The following is a 20827-nucleotide window of genomic DNA, read 5'->3' as shown; positions in this document are numbered from 1 at the left end:
CGATCAGGGAACCAGATCCCACCTGCCGCAACTAAGACCTGGTGCAGCCAAATAAATAAATATTTTTTAAAAAAAGAAAGAAGAGTGAGGCCGGGAGGAGAGGCGTGAGTTGGATCCATGGAGGAAGGCAGGCAGGAAGGAGGAGCGCTGGGCCCTGCGCTGGGCCACAGAGAGATTTGGTCCTGCTCCATTCCGACTGCTGAGAGCGGTCCCCAAAGAAGGCACAGCATTTCTTCATGCCAGCATCTCAGGCTTCTTGCTGTCTGTGTGCCTGTGGGGGAGTTGACGGGTGGCAGTGCCCACATCCTAGGGCTGCTAAGGGATGAAATCAGCTAACAAGAGCTCTCAGAACACTAAGGATGGCCTGGCACCAAGGCGCTGCTACCTCCCCCACCACTTTGACCCCTGGCCACAGGAGCCCTTCCAAGCACAGCCTGGCCTCCCACCTTCAGAACAGGGGATTTCACTCTGGAAATTCCCTCTCAACTCTGTGCGGAGGCTGCTGGCCCCAAGGCCACTGACTGGCCACCAGGGGTCCAGCCACTGCTGGGGAACCAAGGAAGCAGCACTGGGAGCCTGCACTCTGCAATCCCAGGGGCAGGGCCACACCCCACCATATGGATGGAAGGATATGGGTGGGGAGATTAGACAGAGCAGCCTTCCTTTGAAGAGAAAGTCTGGGTCCACTTAGGGACCGTGTGGCTCACACACACCCAGTTCTCGGCCAGGCCAGGCCTTGGATCCTGTCTGCACAGAGGTCCTGCAAGTCCTCTGGCAGAGCCCCCACTTAGGAGCTAACTTTGTAATATGAGCAGTGTCCCCACCAACAACTAGAGCAAGTCCATTAAGTTCATTACACCTGTCACGCTGCCAGCTGACTCTCCACATGCCAGGGATGAAAGTACACTGTGCCCAAGGAGTGCCACCAGCCCCCTCCCCGGGGCAGCTGGCACCCTTATCTCAGGCAACCGATTCTCAACGTCTGCAGCTTCAGAAACAACGCAGCCGTAAACTTGGCTTCGAGACACCTGAGGACCTGAGGGGCTAAGAACACAGTTCAGTGCCATCAAAAGCTGGACCCCGGGAGGAAGATGAGGAACCATGTCCCCTGATGCGAAGGAGAGTCGTGCGGGCCGGAGGCGCCCGCGAGGCAAAGCGTCACCGTGTCAGAAAAAATACAGAGCTGCTCCCTGGATCCTGTCGCCCTGCAGCCCTGCCGAAAATAAAATCAAGAGACACACCCTTCTTGCTTCCAAAGCGAGTCGAAGAATTCCAGGCAGCGGGCGGAGGCTGTTCACGCACCCCCACGCACCCCACGCACTGCACAGCCTGCAGGCTGCCGGGTGCCCGGCCCCACCCACCGCTCGCAGACAGCGGTAATTTCTTTTTCCCTGTCATGTAACGTTAGCAATCTGTCTGGAGCTTGGCAAGCACCAACTTGCACTGTCATATAAACTGTCTGACAAACTTTAAGTTTCATAAACGCTTCGCTTTTCCAGGAGACAATAAAGCATCATTTTAAAAAAAAAGTTGTCATCTCCTTTTCTGTTCCTTTTCTCTCTTCCTCTTCCAAAATAAAGGCTGGGTTTTGCGGGTAGGAAGAAGAATGAGAAAACAGAAAGCCAACCACAAAAGAACTCCCGCAAACAGAAAGGATCCCTCACCAGGATCCTTAACCTTGAAAGTCTCCACACTTTTCCAATGCCAAGTGAATGAGTAGATAAATGAATAGGGGAGGGGCGGCACCACGGCTGTGGGTCTTGACGGGTGCAGAACAAAATCTGCAAAACAAAAGTACGGTCATTAAAAATGAATAAAGGGTGTGGACAGCAGCCCCCACCCGCTTCTGCTCTTGGGGATCTGAGCCAGACACTCCGCGTCCTCATTAAGTGGTATCTGGCAGGCTGCCGGGTTTTAGTGGGTTCTGGGAATGCCAATATATTAACCAGAGGACTCTTTGCAAACCCTTTAGAGTTTTTATTCTAGAAAAGTCAACCACTTGGCACAAAACAGCCTTATTTTTGTCCGGGAAAGCTCTCTGCTGCCAATCAAGGGAGAAATTATAGCTGTGTTCTTCGTAATTTCCAAGACTTATCTGGAAAACAAGCTTGGGGGAAAGAAAAGTCCTTACAAAAACAGCTTAAAAGGCCAAAGTACCATTTTTAGTGGAAATTCAAAGGAAAGCAATCCATACTCAAATCACATGGATAGGACACAACACAAGCATTATTTTCACATCCTCCTATGGTAGCGAGAAAAACAGTATTACTTTGAATTACAAACCCAATTATTTCTACAGCAATTAATACAGGTGCTCACTTGTGTCCCCTACTTGCCTAAAAATGAAACTAATAATGTCACCAAAATTTCCCTAAGATGTGACAAGTCTCGTGGCCTAAAGTTTCAGACGGAGGCAGAAGCTATACATTGCTATTAAAAACTGAAGCTTCACCTTCCTTCACACCCAGGGTACAAGGTCACGGTATAACTCCAGACTAACACATACCATGAAGGCAGAAAGTCACTCTGACATCAGAAGACTGGCTTTCCGGAGAATGTCCTGAGACCCCTAAAAGTAGGGAGTGGAAGCAAGAAGAGAGGGCCACTGGGGGGCACTCCACACCATTCTGCACTGCTCACCATAATCCATATGAAGTACATCAAATGTTTCTAAAAATTTTGCAGGTTAACATGGAAAGATCATTTCATTTCTTTCTTCTGTATTAACTCTCACCTCAAAGAACAGATACCTCACAGAAACATCATAAGCCCAGACTCAGAAGAAAGATGAAAATAAACTTGCAAGGGCCACCAGGAAGACTCAACCAGTCATGGGTGCCACTGACAATGCCCACGCCCTGAGTACCTCCTGCCCAGACCATGAGGGTGACTGCACAGGGATCCAGACAAGCTCAGGGGTCTCTGCTGGACCACAGGCCAGGAACCACAGTGCCCAAGATGCTAACTCACTGTCATTTCCCTAGGCTCCCCTGTCTGGCTGGGAGGTACCCCTCCAGCAGCCCCAAGGAACAGTCGATCTCATCCCACGAGCCACTGGTCACTCTGCCAGGCCACTAAGTCAACCATGACTGCAGCCCAGGACTGTAAACACCTCTGCAGGCGGGTGGATACTGCTCTCAGTGCCAGGCAAGAAAACTATTCTTAGAGCACTGTCAGCAGTCCGGGGGAGTTGGGGAGGGTAACAAAATTTGTCTGTGTATGTATATACTCTGGCAAGTGGGGGCGGAGACTCTGACTTTCAAATGATAGGCCACCAAATTGGCACAAAATCCTTTAGTAAGCAGGTGCCCCAGGCCAGGTTCCTCTGCAAGACTGTGGTCATGCAAACAGCCCCAGAGAGGACAGCCCTAAAAGCCCTAAAAGCCTGCTGGGGACAGTTTTCTCCATCGTAAATACAAGCCTCCACCAACTAGAAGACTCCACCAACAGCCAAGACTCTTTCCGGGTAACAGCAAAATATGAAGATATTGGGGGCAGTGGTGGGGGGTGGCTTTTAAAACAAGGGAAGAAGGCAGCTCCATGTCTGCAGCAGCAAATCCCTCACTGGCATTTACAGTCTCAGCCCTATTTCCTAACAATGTGTTCAATGTCAATAGCAAAGGGAAGCTCTTAAAAGAATTAAGCTCTAAAAGATCATGAGGAATATACCCCGTGTTTCAAAAAGCACTTCTTTGCAAGGACCATTAAAGGGCACCCATCCAAGGGTTGACAGGAAACCAAATATTATAATTCAGTGCATGTACATGGATAAGATCCACTCCTGAGTTCATGGAATGACTCAAATTTGACATTACGACCCTTCACTGAACATAAAGAACATGTTCCAAGATTACTGTGCAGACTCCAAGGGCATCATGTGCAGAGGACACAGCACACACAGTATAAGCCCTGGAAAGACTAAACCCTCCTATGAAGATGCAGACCTGACTGGACACCCTGGCAGTTTCTCTGTGCAGGGTTCTGGTGACCCGGGCCACTCCAGGGGACCCGGACTGGAGATCACCCTTAGGGTCAGCCCAACAGGCAAAAGGGCCATTTTCAAAGGAATCTTCCTTTTAAAGGAAGAGATGCACCAATCTTGAGGGCAGCCACCTCCACTGCAAGAAGCCTACTAACACCAGCTCCAGGACCAACTCTGTGCAGCTCACTTCCCTCATCCCACAACGCCCACACACAGTAGGGCATCCAAAAATACTCATCACAGTCATAACCCACATTTAGAACGCAGCACCGAACTACAAGCCAGGGGTCCAGAGATGTGAAGCTACCAAAGTAATAAGAGAAAAAGAGAAGAAAATAGATGGGACACAGAGAAAGAGAAATAAGCAAATCAAAAATATCCAACTTCAGCTAATTAAAAGAATCTACGGGGAAAACAAAACTTAAGCTACTGAATCCACCGCATTCACGGACACTCCTGCGCCTGGTTGAGTTTCCTGTGCAAAAACCCGCCTGGGTTCACTCGGCAAGGGGCCCCGAACCCCTACCTTCTCCAGGTGCCCCCCACCTGTCGCGGTCCTCGTTGTCTTCCTAAACCCCTCGCCCCCCGCCTCATCGGAAGCCTCTTCCTTTTCCAATTAGGAAAAAAGTTTAAAACCAAGCTGATGCTCTGGGGGTCAGCACGGCGAGCGGCCCAGCACCCAGCTTACCCGGCGCGCCCAGCCCCCGGGCAGCGGGCGAGGTCCCGGGAAGCGTCCCGCGCGCTGTGCCCCGCAGACCGCACGACAAAGCGGGACGGCCGGGCTGGGTGCTCGTCGCTTCCTGTTTATTCCGCCGCGAGGGTCACAGAAATCCTGCCCACGCCCGCTTCCTGCGGGCTCGGGGCACAGCCTAAGGGCCAGCGGCGCCCGGACCAGCGGGAGCCCCTGCAGCCCGCGCCCAGCGCAGCGCGCTCAACACCCGGAAGCGCAGGGTCCAGGGTCCTCCCGCCCCGCAAACTCGGGCAGGTCCCGCACAACCTGCCCGCGGACCCCGCCTCCCCCACCCCGCCGCGGCGGCGCACAACCGCTCGGGGCACCAGGAAGCCGACGGCTCGGTGGGGGCCGCCGTGCCCAGCGCGACCCTGGAGAGGGCGCCGACGGCGGGGATCGAGGACATCCCGTTCCAGAGTCCCGTCCTCCCGCCCGCGCCTCCGCCCCGAACTTCGCCGGACGCCGCAGCACCGGGTCAGCCTTTACCTGCGGCCGCGGCTCTGGACTGAGGCGGCGGGCGCCCGGGGTCGGCGGGGTAGGGCGGGATGCTTTAAGGGCCCGGATCGGCCCGGGCTCCCCGCGCTCCCCGCCCCCTTCCACGCTCCCGGGACGCGCAGTCGGCCTGGCGGCGGCGGCTCCTCCCCGGCCCGCAGGGGATCCCCGGCCTCGCTGGCGGGTCCGCAGCGCCGGGCGGGGAAGCGGGAGACAGTACCGTCTCCGCCTCCGCGCCGTCTGTCTCCCGCCGGCCCGCTCGCCGCGGCCTCGTCTGCCTCGCGGTCCGCCGGCCTCTCCACCCTCCCCATCCCCCTCCTAGCGGGACCGGCGGCGGCCGGGCGGGGCGGGAGAGGGGTGGGCCGTCCGGACCCCGAGCGGGCAGCGCCGACCTCCGCGGACTGCAGCCACAGAGCAGGGAGAGCCCGCGGCCAGGCCGCGGGACCCCCGGCTGCGCACAAGGCTCGGCTCGGCCAGGCGGGGCGCGCGCCCACCGCCGGCCGGACTGGGAACTCCATCCCGGAACGGGAGACGGCGGCGGGAGCCGCGCACGCCCCTGGTAACCTGTCTTCCCACACAGGCCCAGGCGCACAGTAGGGCTGCAGGACCCTTAGTAGGGCTGATAAATCCTCCTATTCGCCCGGTCAACCCCTTCGCAGACAGGAAGGTCAGATGGATTCTTCCCACGGCATCCCTTTCTCCTTGGAGGGCCTACATTTCTCCTCCTCTGAAGCCCTTTGGAACTTGAACTCCACCTGAGTGTGGACAGCATAGGTGTTGTTTTCAGAAGTATGAGCTTTCACACCCACTAACCTGACCCGTGTTTGACCGAGATTTGGTTATTGCCACAGCACTTAGGCATTTTAACCCAGCTTTATTACAGCCACGAAAATTAGCCACTCACCTAGAGTCAGACATTCTGGACGGTGAAGTCAAGTGGGCCTTAGGAAACAGTATTAGGAACTAAACTAGTGGAGGTGATGGAATTCCAGCTGAGCTGTTTCAAATCCTAAAAGATGATGCTGTGAAAGAGCCGCAATCAATATACTGGCAAATTTAGAAAACTCAACAGTGGCCACAGGACTGGAAAAGGTCAGTTTTCATTCCAGTCCCAAAGATGGGTAATGCCAAAGAATGTTCAAACTACCGCACAATTGCATTCATTTCACATGCTAGCAAAGTAATGCTCAAAATTGTCCAAGTTAGGCTTCAACAGTACATGAAGTAAGAACTTTCAGATGTTCAAGCTAGATTTAGAAAAGGCAGAGAAACCAGAGATCAAATTGCCAACATCCGCTGGATCATAGTAAAAGCAAGGGAATTCCAGAAAAACATCTACTTCTGCTTCATTGACCTACACGAAAGCCTTTGACTGTGTGGATCACAACAAACTGTGGACAGTTCTTAAAGGGATAGGAATACCAAACCACCTTACCTGCCTCCTCAGAAACCTGTGTGCAGGTCAAGAAGCAACAGTTAGAACTGGACATGGAACAACAGACTGGTTCCAAATTGGGAAAGGAGTACGTCAAGGCTGTATATTGTCACTCTGCTTATTTAACTTCTATGCAGAGTACATCATGCGAAATGCCGGGCTGGATGAAACACAAGCTGGAATCAAGATTGCCAGGAGAATTACCAATAACTTCAGATGCGCAGATGATATCACCCTTATGGCAGAAAGCAAAGAGGAACTAAAGAGCCTCTTGATGAAGGTTAAAGAGGAGAGTGAAAAAGCTGGCTTAAAACTCAACATTCAGAAAACTAAGATCATGGCATCTGGTTCCATCACTTAATGGCAGATAGATGGGGAAACAATGGAAACTATGGCAGAATTTATTTTCTTGGGTTACAAAATCACTGTGTATGGTGACTGCAACCATAAAATTAAAAGATGCGTGCTCCTTGGAAGAAAAGCTGTGACAAACCTAGACAGCATATTAAAAAGCAGAGACATCACTTTACCAACAAAGGTCCATGTAGTCAAAGCTATGGTTTTTCCGGTAGTCATGTACAGATGTGAGAGTTGGACCTTAAAGAAGGCTGAGCCCTGAAGAATTGAGGCTTTCGAACTGTACTACAGAAAACGCTTGAGAATCCCTTGGACAGCAAGGAGATCAAACTAGTCGATCCTTAAAGAAATCAACCCTGAATATTCATTGGAAGGACTGATGCTGAAGCTGAAGCTCCAGTCTTTTGGCCACCTGATACAAAGGACTGACTCATTGGAAAAGACCTGATGCTGGGAAAGACTGAGGGCAGAAGGAGAAGGGGACCAACAGAGGATGAGATGGTTGGATGGCATCACTGACTCAAGGGACATGAGTCTGAGCAAACTCCGTGGAGACAGTGAAGGATAAAGAATCCTGGCATGCTGCAGTCCATGGTGTCACAAAAAGTTAGACATGACTTAGTGACTGAACAACAACTGCCAAAGTTAACCCCCTGTGGACATAGCAAAATATGCCAACCTGGGGTAGCCAATTAGAACAGCTCATTTTCAATGTCTCCACCCCTTGCCAAAAGTTGACCAGCTCTACTTTCATAATATCAGAGAAAGGAATCTTTTGAAATCTACAATAATTGACCAGTAACTTTATAGTTAGTGAAATGTTAGCTTAATTCAACTTGCTTTAAAAAGTCCTCAGCAGTCCTCAACCAAGATGGTAACTTCCGGGTAGAAGCTGATCGGTGTTCATAGGTGATACCATTTAATATTAACTGTCAGTTATTGGAAGCCATGTGCCAAGCTCTGTACTAGGAACTTCACATAGATTATCTAATTTAATCTTCAGGGTAACTGTGGCAGCTTGAACATCCCCATTTTACAGATAAGAAAGTTGAAGCTATAAATGATTAACGTCTCCAGACCACAAAGTTGTTCAAAGTTGTTACGAGTTGTGTCCAACACTTTGCGACCCCATGGACTGCAGCATACCAGCCTCCCTGTCCCTCACCATCCCCTGGAGTTCACCCAAGTTCATGTCCATTGAATCAGTGATGCCATCCAACCATCACATCCTCTGCCAGTAGAGGATGAGACTGCAAAAAGGTGAGTGAAAATCCTGGTAGGCACAGTTCAGGAGCTGAACCACACTGCCACCTGCTGGCGGGCTGACATCCCTCAGCCCAGCTCCCAGCAAGTCCCGATGGAGGACCTCTACACCTGTGGGACAGTTTAGACTCTGGTTGCCGGGGGAAACCTCTTTAAATGCCATTGAGCTGAGAAGTGCTTAATAGAGGTAATCTGAATTTGACAAGCATTTATTTGCTAGCTTGTTATTTAATGTTCCATGCTAACAACAGCTGTGGGGTTGGAGAAACTGGTCTTGCCCTTCTGAGGTCAACAGAAGAATGGCATTTTCCTTCTAAACCTGACACTGCCCATGGCAGTGAGGAAAATGTTTTTTCCAAGAACAGGAAACAGTTTGTTCTCCTATTGTGCAATATTTCACTTGTGGATCATTTCCATGTATATGATTTCACCCTCTTGAGACCTGAATTTTAAATCTTGCCCTCAGCTTTACCTTTTATGAGAATCTTAGCTCATCTTGCTTTCCCTTTTCTTGCTGTCTTCCCTCAGTTATCACTAGAAACTGCAGATCTCTATTTCTGTTTCTAAAGAGTAGCTAGGGGAGGAGCTCTGTCCTTGTACTTGTTCTGCATTTTAGCTGCTTCCTCCCACAGCCCTGCACACACATACAAGGGCAGCAAGGGCACAGCAAGGGCAGAACTAGAGGCATCAGACATATGTTTGTTTTCTGTAAACCTAGCATGAGCAGACCATCCATCAGCTCACCTGGCAGTCAGTGACCCCTCACCTTCATTTGGAGGGCCCAGGCAGAGGCCAAGAGAGCAGGACTTCATTCTGTTCCAAACAGTGGAGCGTGTAAGTCTACCTGACACTCACAAAGGGCTCCGGAGAGATCGAAGGAAAGAATGGAGTCTCATGACGGACGAGTAAATAATATAGAGGTAAAACATCACTAAACTGGGTAGAAATCAACTGAAAATGATTTCGAGGAATTGCATGTAGGAAACAGTCTTTCTCAGTATAAATCCACTGCAGTTTACCTGGTGTCCATTAAATCTCAACCATACTTAGTCCACAGAAGAAGGTCAGTCATCTGAGGAGACAAAGACAGAAGTATAAACATGAACAAATGATTAAAAAAAAAAAAAAAACGATTCTGAGGGCCCGAACGAACCACAAGCTGAATGTGAAACAATTCAGTTATTTAGCTGTCATTTATAATATTTGAATGAAACTTAAGCCATCCAAAAAGATCCACCCCAAATGGAAAAGGAGCAAGAGAAGTGTGATGGAGGGCAGCTCTGCTGGGAACTAAGCACCCCCATTCGGACAGGTTACACGGACAGGACAAGGATGAACTCAGTGCCAGGAGGGAGGCCTCTGCCCCGTGTGTCTTGGCAGTGTCATAGGCACGCTTCATTGTGCCATCTGCACCATCAAACTGTCTGTGTCTGGTCTGTAAAATGGAGACAATTCCCACCTCATGTGATCTGTGGTGGGTTGGCCACACAATACCACCTCCATACTAACAGCTCCTCTGGGATCTGGCTGCCCCTCACTGTTCCAGGACCTGCAAACTTCACTCCTTGCTCTAGGGGTACAGATTCAAAATCACCAAAGACAGGAAGGAAAATATTCTGCAGGCAACCTCTGTTTCTAGCCTTGTGCAATACTTTCTTGGGCCAAATGAAAAACATCTGCTCTCTCACCTTGAAGGGAAGCGGGGAGAAGAAAAAGAAAAATGTGGCAAGAAAAAGATGTAAATGGTCACCTCAAAGACTGTCCATCCAGACACACTTAGGTGTATGGTTTCTGTACATCAGTTATCAAAAGGATGCAACTCCTGCCAATGGTAAAGTTCAGTCTCGTCTGTCTGTTGAGACCAGAGCTCTTCACATCTCTGCCTCCTTTGGTGCCCAAGTGGCCCCCACCAACTTCCCCACGCCCAGCAGAGCCCCTCAGGACAGGATGACTCCCCCCAGTTTGGGGCCTGCTCTCTGCTGCAGTGACCAGCAGCTGGGTTAAAAGTGGCCACTGCAGCCCCACCCTCACCCACTGCTTTCCAACACATGGTCAGTCAGCTGTGTACAAACGGTTAGTAAGTTGTGTTCAAAACAGAACCTGGCCCAAAATATCCTCAGTAAATGTCAGCTTCCTTCACCCTTTCTCATCCTTGCCCGCAGGGACAGGTTCTCTGGTGACTTTGTACTGGGTCAGCTTAGCCATAGTGGGTGGGGTCTGGGCTCCCTAGAATTCCCTTCCTCGGGTTCCAGGTGTTGAAATAACTTTCTGGCCCCAAGATAGAGCTGCTCGTGGGGTTCCCATCAGCACACCGAAACATAGATGACTCTCATGTCCTGTCAGCACTCGTTTGACCAGAAACGCAGGGCATCCAGCCAGCAGTCCTCAGACCATAGCCAGCTCTGGGCCTTCTCGCTCTATAAGCAGGCTACCTGGGCCCAGGCCCTCGCATGCTTCCTCTCTGTCTCATCTTCATCTCTGTCTCATCTTCGTTCTCTACTCTTTATCCTGAGAAAGCTTCTTGCCTTCTGCCCTACTTTGCAGTTTGAAAGGTCCGCTTCATGAGACATGTTTATCACCTGAATTGTTTTCTTTAGTCTTTCTCAGACGCAAGTTAGAAATGCCAGAGAGAGAGTTGTGGGTGACGTGGAAGGAGGCGTGCTTAACGCCTCTGCTTAAGTGGCGGGACTTCCCGAGGATGTGGGGTCCAGGTACAGAGCAGCTTCATACCCCTGACCTGCTCTCCCCTCATCCTGTCCCCTTGTCTTGGGTCGGGGGTGCATGCACAGCCCCATGGAGAAGGATGCCAGCATCTTCTGCCGGTCACCTGGGTCGTTTAGGCTGAAGGGACAAAAGATAAACAGGGTTTGTTTGCTCTGTGGGCCCAGGGGGCCTGTGAGTACCAGTCTGCCCCCCACCCACCCCTTCACATCCAGTCATACTGCCTGGACCCACATCAGTGCCATTCAGTACGCTGCTCACTACTGCCTGTAGTAAATCTCAACTCCATATCCCTTTCTAAGGTTCTGCTTTTGTGATCCAACCCTGATAACAGAGCCATGGGCCAGGGTATCTCTGCCCCCCAGCCAGAGATCAACTGTTTTTGGAGAACAATACCCTCCCAATCTAGCTTCTTTGTTAGGAAAGCTGTTCCCCCAAAACAATCAAACTGCTTGAAAAGGTCCTTTACAAAAGAAGATACGAAATAGCCAGCAAACACATGAAAAGGTACTCCCTCATTATTGTTGTTGTCTCTCAGTAGTGTCTGACTCTGTGACTCCATGGACTGTAGCACACCAAGATTCCCTGTTCTTCACTAGCTTCCAGAGCTCAGATTCATGTCCATTGAGTCAGTGATGCCATCCAACCATCTCATCCTCTGTCACCACCTTCTCCAGCCTTCAATATTTTCCAGCATCAGGGTCTTTTCCAATGAGTCACCTCTTCCCATCAGGTGCCCAAAGTATTGGAGCTTCAGCTTTAGCATCAGTCCTTCCAATGAATAGTCACAATTGATTTCCTTTAGGTTTGATTGGTTTGATCTCCTTGCTGTCCAAGGGACTTTCAACCATCTTCTCCAGCACCACAATTCAAAAGCATCAATTATTTGGTGCTCAGCCTTCTTTATGGTCCAACTCTCACATCTGTACATGACTACTGGAAAAACCATAGCTTTGACCGTACAGACCTTTGGTGGCAAAGTGATGTCTCTGCTCCTTAGGGAAATGTATATTAAAGCCATAATGAAAGGTTTTAAATGACTGCAAAGTTTAATCCAAGGAGAGAAATTAATGGGAAACAAGTTTAACTAAGCTAAGCCCTCCTTCTGACCTCTCAGGCATCAGTAAACTGCTTTGAAAGATTCTTGCGCTAACTTCCCTGTGTTCTGGTCATCACTGAGTGTGAGCAGCTGCCCTTATGAGGCCTCAGTCCTGTGAGCACCCAGGACAGAGTGACTGGTAGGCTAAGGCTGACATTTCAGTGGCTGATGACATATTATTTATAGGATATCCAAGTTATCAGTGGGAAACCAAAGTAGAAGTTGGGAATTCTGGTGAAAGTCTCTGATGTACAAGAGGAAGAAATAGGTCAATTATGTTAAAATAATTCTGTGTGGGCTGCCAGCTACTGACCACAGAGACACCCCTACCAGAAGTTACATGGTAATACTAATTTCATCCTTAAAAGCAAACCTCAGTCTCACATATATGTAGTGTGTCAAACCACACAACCAGCATGTTTGGGGGCCCAAAGCAGGTCCTCCTGCCATGCCATGGCTAAACATCAGCTGCTCACAGTGGCCGCCCATGCTGGCTTCTCTAACACAGGGGCATCACTTTCTCCTCACACACACACGTAGCATCATGTTACTAGATGAAAAAGCAGTTAAAACCAATAAAATAACTGAATTGCTGCTGAAGCCACCTATGTACACTTAGTCTTGATCATCTCCCAAGCCTGGCCTGCAGGAACATTCTTCTAAAGACAGAGCAGAGCATAAGGCAGGCAGGGCCTCTCTTGCAAGACGACTGATGTGTAAACAGAGAATTGTCTCTGCACATGAGAACATTCCTCCTGGGTTTTTATATCTATGCTGCATATAAACATATTCTGAGACCATATACCTACTTATACCGCTCTGTGTGTTTCTAAACTTTATATAAATGCTATTATATGGTACATTTGACCTTTTCACTCATTACACAGTCAAAATTTATTCAAGTTGACATGTAGTTTTAGTTCATTTAACTGGTAATAGTGTTGCACTATGTGACTAGATCTCCTTCTCTTCTTGAGGACATGTAGAGTTCCCATCTTCCCCACTCTTGCTCCATTGCAACATGACCATCCTTGTTACATCTCTGTACAGAGGTGTAAGACTTTTTCTCAGTGTTTAGATGCTCAGTACACACACTTAGAATGGGACTGCTGGATCTTAAGGTTTGTTCATCTTCAATTTTAGGTTGCTTCTTTTCTAAGCAGAAACTTGATGGAATTGGATTTTTAGTGGCTGTCTGTGTGCCCTGCTACTGGCAACCTCATCTGCTCTTTAGACAATCTTTCATCATGCCTGCTTGCTGAAGACCTTCCCCTCCCACCCCACTCACCAAAGGGGCGACACTTACTCCCACAGGGCTTATGTGTGAGTTGAAGGATGTGGACACAACTGGACGTCCAGTCCACAGAAGGGGCATGTCTGTTGGCCCCCCATCTGTGTCCAAGCCTATTTCTTTCTCTGCCACTGAGAACATGTGGAAAAATCCCCTCACGCTGAGCGGGGGGCTTCAAGTCCTGCTGCTGGCAGATAAGAATGCTGGTTGATGGATTATAAGGAAGTGGAGAAAAGAAAGAAAGAAAGTGAAGTCGTTCAGTCATGTCCGACTCTTTGCGACCCCATGGACTATAGCCCACTAGGCTCCTCTGTCCATGGGATTTTCCAGGCAAGAATACTGGAGTGGGTTTCCATTTCCTTCTCCAGGGGATCTTCCTGACCCAGGGATCGAACCCAGGTCTCCTGTGTTGCAGGCAGACGCTTTACCAACTGAGCCACCAGGGAAGCCCATCTGCATGCTGAAGGGGTCATCATTTCTCATTTTGCAGAGGGAAAAACTGGCCCAGAGCGAAAAAATTTCAACAGAAACAGTGCAGCTAAGACCATCCTGGAACCCAAGTATCCTGACAGGGAAAATCAAGGCATTGTCAGAGGTGGAAGGGATTTGGAGATTAATCCACCTCCCTCACTTTTTACAGATGACAGAGGAAGTGTGAAAGTGTTAATCAGTCGTGTACGACTCTTTGTGACCCCATGGACTGTAGTCCACCAGGCTCCTCTGTCCATGGGATTCTCTAGGCAAGAATACTAAAGTGGGTTGCCATTCCCTCCTCCAGGGAATCTTCCTGACCCAGGGATTGAACCCAGGTCTGCTGCATTGCAGGCAAATTCTTTACCATCTGAGCCACCAGGGAAGCCCATAGATGACAGACTGGAGCTCAAATAGAGAAAGATCATTGATCTAACGTTTTTTAATTTTACAGAAAAGATGAGTGTAATTGACTGACTGGCCAGCTCCCCACACAGGGTCTGCACTCACTCAAGTGTGGTCATGGTGACAATGGTATACCAGAAGGCTGCAGGGATGCTAGTAAAGTTGGTCTTGTTTGTGCCCTTCTTGGCATAAAACCTAACAGTGGCAAAGATGATGATGGCCATGGTAAGGGAAAAGAGGATAAAGCGCAACTCAGAGGCATAGTTCTTGAGTGTGTAGTCCAGAATCCACAAGCCCTGTGAGTGCCTGGAGAACTTGAAGATGTGCAATACCCGAATACCTGCAGGGGGACAAGGGTGCCCGAGACATCCTCGTTCTTGGGCATGAAGAGAGGGAAGGAGGAAATAGGAAACAGAGTGAGGATCAGAGGAGAGAGGAGAACAAATGCAACTGCAACTTTTGCCATTTTTTTTATTCAGAGACAAACGTTGCCAAGTAAGCAGGAAAAAGGTCTCTTCAGCACTATTAGTAAAGCTTTGCTGTCAAAGTTTTAAAACATACAAAAGGACATTAAAAACCAAGCAATTACAATGCACTGCCTACCAAATTCTACACAATGTAGCTCTATTTTGCAAAAAGAAGATTGTTGCTTCAGTTATGAGTTTTTCCCCCCAAACAAATATCAATACTATAATACTTTTTACATAAAAAGTAATACCTTTTCCCTTTGTATCCATATAAATTGCTTGACTCCATTAGTAGATAGATTTTTGGTTAAAAAAACACCCTAAAAGTAAAGTACCTTAATGTGTTCTATACAAAGGAACTCAATGATGTGAGGGAATAGTGGAATGAGGCTTTTTTCCCTATAGAAACCAACATTACTGTATAACAAAGGACCTAAAACACTGTTTTGTGCACATTAGCATGGGCCAGGACTCTGGGGAGCGCTCAGCCAGGATGACCCAGTTGTATGGAGGTTTCCTGCTCGCCGGCTGGCCCCACACGCTCTGCAGCCTCTCCCAACACAGCTCTTAACCTCCAGAGCATCTCACAGTATGATGTTTTCAGGATACTGTATTTGCATCTCTTACATGGTATTAACATACATACATACATGTATATTTATACATACATATAGCTATACAAAATGGTGTTTTCTTTTTTAGACTCCCAAATAAGATTAAAAATAGACTCACAAAGTTTGATTTCTGGGTCAAAGTACTTTAATTTTTAGCCATTATTTTACATCCCCACAACGTTTAAGCAGTTGCACTCCTACCAGCAAAGTAAGGACATTTCTCATTTCCCTTTTGTCAATTTGATGAGCTTTAATTTAAAAAAGTATCCTTCTATTGCTACAATTTGCATTTCTCACACCAATTTCCAGCAATTCACACTCACCAGTGATGTAGGGATGCATTTTAATTTTCAATCTCATGGGTTAAAAAAACAGTATTTCATTCTTGCTTTCATTTGCATTTTCTCAACCAATTTTCAGATATCTACTTTGTTGTTGTTCAGTCACTCAGTTGTGTCCAGCTCTTTGCAACCCCATGGACTACAGCGCATCAAGCTTCCCTGTCCACCATCTCCAGGAGCTTGCTCAAATTCATGTCCATTGAGTCAGTGATGGCATCCAACCATCTAGTTCTCTGTCATCACCTTCTCTTCCTGCCTTCAATCTTTCCCAGCATCTTTTCCAATGAGTCGGCTCTTCCCATCAGGTGGCCATAGTATTGGAGCTTCAGCTTCAGAGTCAGTCCTTCCAATGAATATTCAGGATTGATTTCATTTAGAATTGACTGCCTTGATCTTGCAGCCCCAGGGACTCTCAAAAGTCTTCTCCAACACCACAGTTCAAAAGCATCAATTCTTCAACATTCAGCCATCTTTATGGTCCAACTCTCACATCTGTACATGACTACTGGAAAAACCATAGCTTTGACTAGACGGACCTTTGTCAGCAAAGTAATGTCTCTGATTTTTAATATGCTAAGTTTGTCATAGCTTTTCTTCCAAGGAGCAAGCGTCTTTTAATTTCATGGCTGCAGATCTGCAGTGATTCTGGAGCCTAAGAAAATAAAGTCTGTCACTGTTTCCACTGTTTTTCCTCACTTATTTGCCATGAAGTGATGGGACCAGATGCTATGATCTTTGTTTTTTTAATGTTGAATTTTAAGCCAGCTTTTTCACTCTCCTCTTTAACCTTCATCAAGAGGCTCTTTAGTTCCTCTTTGCTTTCTGCTGTAAGGGTGGTATCATCTCCATATCTGAGGTTATTGATAATTCTCCTGGAAACCTTGATTCCAGTTTGTGAGTCATCCAGCCTGGCGTTTTACATGATGTACTCTGCATATAAGCTAAACAAGCAGAGTGACAATGTACTCCTTTCCCAATTGGGAACCAGTCCATTGTTCCATGTCTGGTTCTAACTGTTGCTTCTTGACCTGCACACAGGTTTCTGAGGAGGCAGGTAAGGTGGTAGGGTATTTTTGTCTCTTTAAGAATTTTCCACAGTTTGTTGCGATGCACACAGTCAAAGGCTTTAGCATAGTCAATGAAACAGAAGTAGATGGTTTTCTGGAATTCTCTTGCTTCTCTTTTCTGGAATTCTCTTGCTGGAATTCTCTTTGCTGGAATTCTCTCTATGATCCAACGGATGTTGGCAATTTGATCTCTGGTTCCTCTGCCTTTTCTAAATCCAGCTTGAACATCTGGAAGTTCTCAGTTCATGTACTATTGAAGCCTAGCTTGGAGAATTTTGAGCATTACTTTGCTAGTGTGTGAAATGAATGCAATTGTGCGGTAGTTTGAACATTCTTTGGCCTTGCCCATCTTTGGGACTGGAATGAAAACTGACCTTTTCCAGTCCTGTGGCCACTGCTGAGTTTCCCATATTTGCTGGCATATTGAGTGCAAAACTTTCACAGCATCTTCTAGGATATGAAATAGCTCACCTGGAATTCCATCATCTCCACTAACTTTGTTCGTAATGATGCTTCCTAAGGCCCACTTGACTTGGACTCCAGGATGTCTGGCTCTAGGTGAGTGGTCACATCATTGTGGTTATCTGGGTCATGAAGATCTTTTTTGTATAGTTATTTGTATACTTGCCACCTTTTCTTAATATCTTCTGCTTCTGTTATGTCCATACTGTTTCTGTCCTTTATTGTGCCCATCTTTGCATGAAATATTCCCTTGGTATCTCTAATTTTCTTAGAGATCTCTAGTCTCCCATTCTATTGTTTTCCTCTATTTCTTTGCATTGTTCACTTAGGAAGGTTTCTTATTTCTCCTTGCTATTTTTTGGAACTCTGCATTCAACAGGTATCTTTCCTTTCCTCCTTCGCCTTTTGCGTCTCTTTTCTATGCTATTTTACAGCCTCCTCAGACAGCCATTTTGCTTGTCTACTAGCCATCTAAAATTATCATTCTGTGAAATGTTGAAGTTTATGTTCTCTTATCCACATTCCTATTGGATTATCTTCCCCTTCCAATTTATAGGATTTCCAGCATTTGGGGCGCTAGAAATATCAAGCATTGTAGACATATTATCTTTGAATGATATCATCACTTTTGTCTTCTACGAAAACCCCTGGTTGCTAACAGCCTCAATCTATTTGCTTTATTCTGATACCTATGTGTATATATAAATATTTTAAATTATATTTAATAAACCTATGCAATACAGAAACATACATTTATGTTCTATATTTTGTGTAAAATATAAAAATAGGCTGTCTTCATGTCCAGATAGAAACAGGCAACCTTCTTAGTGGCTTTAACATCAATATTAAATAACAAAGGGGAAAGCAAATTCATAGTGGAAACAAGTGACCGACTGCCCAGAAGGCAATGGGCTCGCTGACCCTTCTCCTCCAAGGCAAGCAGGTGTGATGCAGCCCTACAGGCAAGGCTGATGGGAAACCTTCTAACCTCAGCCCCGATGGGATCCCACCCACAAGGGATCCTCCCCAAAAAGCCTCTCCAGGGGCTGCCCTGCTTTCTCCTCCTGGACACAGACTGTAACACACCTCACAGAAAAGTCAAGGAGGAGCATCTGCTGGGAGGATCTCAAATGCTGCCACCCATGAGCTTCTCCAGAAGGGAAGTCCATCTAGAACTTTACTAAGATATCATTTCAGAACCTTCTGAGAAAGACGGTCAACAGGCAGCATTTGGCTACCCAATACCTACATTAATAAGTGATACATTCCCTTAAGTTAACTAGCATTGGCAGAAAAAGTGATGTTTAGATCTCTATCTTATTAAAACAATTTCTTTTTAAAAAATTATTTACTTATTTTTGGCTGTGCTAGGTCTTTGTTGCTGCACTCAAGTGGGCTTTGTCCAGTTGCAGTGAGCATGGGCTTCTCTTTGTGGTGACTTCTGTTACAGAGCACAGGCTCTAGATGTGGGGGTTCAGTGGATGTGGCATATGGGCTTAGTTGCTCCCACAGCATGTGGGATCCTCCCTGACCAAGAATCGAACCCACATCACCTGCGTTAGCAGGCAGATTCTCAACCCCTGGACCACCAGGAAAGTTATGTTAACCTCCTTAAAACATTTATTACAAAAATAGTTAATAGTTGAAAATGGTAGAAAGTTCAGACAGTCCCTTGAAAGGCAGCTCCCCCTCCCCACCTTGGGACAGGGTCGTAAGGAGAGGAGGGGCCTCACAGGTACCACTGCCCAACAGTAGCGCCCAAGTGGTCCAGGCGGGAAGCGCCTGAGGCAGGTCCATCCTCCTCACTGGAGGCACCTGGAGGAAGCGGGGAGAGGAAGGAGTGACTCCAGGATGTGCCTGCCTGGGTGTGCTCTGCTCCCTGAGTCAGAGCCAGGGTACCTGTCAGACCCACCTAGTGGAGTGGGAAAAGTGTGTGCACAGATATTGTTTTGGCAAAAATGTAAAGAAACAGGCGCTGTTCACAGAAGTCTGGTAGGACAGCAGTTGGGAACGTCCCCCCACTGACCGTGCTGCCACGCTCTACCCAACCCAACTTAACAGCTACATAGGTGTAGTAGGAAAAGACTGCAATGGCCAACGTGTCCATCAACAAGAAACTTCCAGGTTGTCCTTTGTCTTTGGACTTTGGTTATGCTTTCTCCAGTGTGGGAGATGTAGGTTTGATCCCTGGGTCAGGAAGATCCCCTGGAATGGCAACCCACTCCAGTATTCTTGCCTGGGAAATTCCATGGACAGAGGAGCCTAGCAGGCTACATGTAAATATTAGACACAGTTCTTCATATGTTTATTCCTGGGGGATTCCTCATGGATCTTTTCTTCCATTACTATTTTCTTATATAGAAAGACTACTGATTTTGTGTATCAGTTGTATATCCAGTTACATTACCAAATTCGCTTTATGATTTTTAAAGGAAACTTTCTTGGAATCTGAGGTGGACAACTACATCACTGTCCTGTCTCATCTCCTCCCCCTCCACCTGCCAGGGTCATGCCTAGCACAGACGGGGGCTAAAGGTCCCTGCCTGCTCCTGACTCAGCCCTTCCAGCACTTCTCCATTAGCACGGCCTGCTTCTGACTGGAGATGCAAGTAATTATTGTATACATTTACCATGGACTCTTGATATGTCTATGGAAAGATAAGATACAGACACTCATCCATTTGTTCAGACCACGAACCCTCCTCTCCCCCTCTCCCCGCCTGCACTTCAGGCACTGAGGCTTCAAAGAACCAGCCTTCAGTACAGGTGCCTGTCAGTCAGATGGGCCACCTCACCCGAGCACCTGGAAGGCAGAAAGAGAAGGTTCCCTGTGGGAGGGGAGGGCCTGGGAGCGCCGCCCCGACCCCCAAGAACAGCCTGTGGAAGAACAAGTGTGGGAGATCAGGCCTAGCCTCAATGCATGCGGGCCTCTGAGAGTTTAGGAAGCTGCTGCAGAATCAGCCTCCAGGACCCAAAGGACCAGGGTGACTCGGACAGCTGTGGCAGCCCTGGGGTTTGGCATGGCGGGTCTGTGGTGCTGTGAGTCAGCTCAGATGATGGGAGTCCCTGCCCGGATTCAAGGCCTCAGGAAGCAGGTCTCACATGCGGCTGAATCCACAACATGGCCTGTCCCCAGGTCAACTCCTCAAAGTGATTTCTTTGGTCAACCCAAGTGCAGAGAGAACTTCCTGAGTGAGGGGCGTGGGGCTGCCTGCTGACCTGCAGGGGCACTGAGGAGGAGGCCTGGGCCAACCCTGCTCAGAATGGGCACACGAGCACCTCCACGTGCCCATGGACATATTCTGGGGGCAACACCAGACACACAAGACAGGACGTCTATGAGACACAGCCGGCTCCTCCTCCACCTGCTGTCAGAGCCCTGCTGCTCCGAGTCCACCACTGCTCAAAGGGCTCAGAGCACAGGTGAAAACTCACAGGCTCCCTTGGTCCCAGGCCACTTCCTGGGGATGAAATTAAAAACCTAAAGAAGAAACAAAACCAGGAAGTATCTCTGTTAAGACTGAAGGGAACGTTTTAACCAAGAGGATGGGCAGTTGCTGGACCACCTCTGCTCTCACCTGTGGACAACCCACATGGCTGGCAGGTAAGATGTCCTGAGCTTGCGCACAG

At 48.1% G+C, this 20827-nt stretch overlaps 1 protein-coding gene across 48 annotated transcripts in view; it reads right to left on the bottom strand.

The window, feature by feature from the left end:
• Nucleotides 1-5795, bottom strand: part of LDLRAD4 (low density lipoprotein receptor class A domain containing 4) — a 175150-nt gene extending 169355 nt beyond the window's left edge. For 17 of the 48 annotated variants that reach the window (XM_086373300.1, XM_086373288.1, XM_086373292.1 and 14 more), the window contains exon 1: nucleotides 5199-5480. Coding sequence is in view for 2 of the 48 variants with exons in the window: in XM_086373327.1 (XP_086229453.1) it covers nucleotides 5199-5722 (524 nt within the window). In the remaining 46 variants the exon portion in view is untranslated. Of the gene's footprint in view, nucleotides 1-4670 lie in introns of all 48 variants that reach the window. The other 31 variants (XM_086373295.1, XM_086373334.1, XM_086373301.1 and 28 more) reach the window with 6 other exon arrangements.
• Between the last annotated feature and the right edge of the window lie 15032 nt (nucleotides 5796-20827).

This window comes from Bos grunniens, chromosome 24 (genome assembly GCF_055505025.1).
Source record: "Bos grunniens cultivar Pamir isolate PY7600 chromosome 24, Bosgru_T2T1.0, whole genome shotgun sequence".
NCBI lineage: Eukaryota > Metazoa > Chordata > Mammalia > Artiodactyla > Bovidae > Bos > Bos grunniens.
Note: the sequence above shows the minus strand (reverse complement) of the source record. Positions and strands in the feature narration are given on the sequence as shown.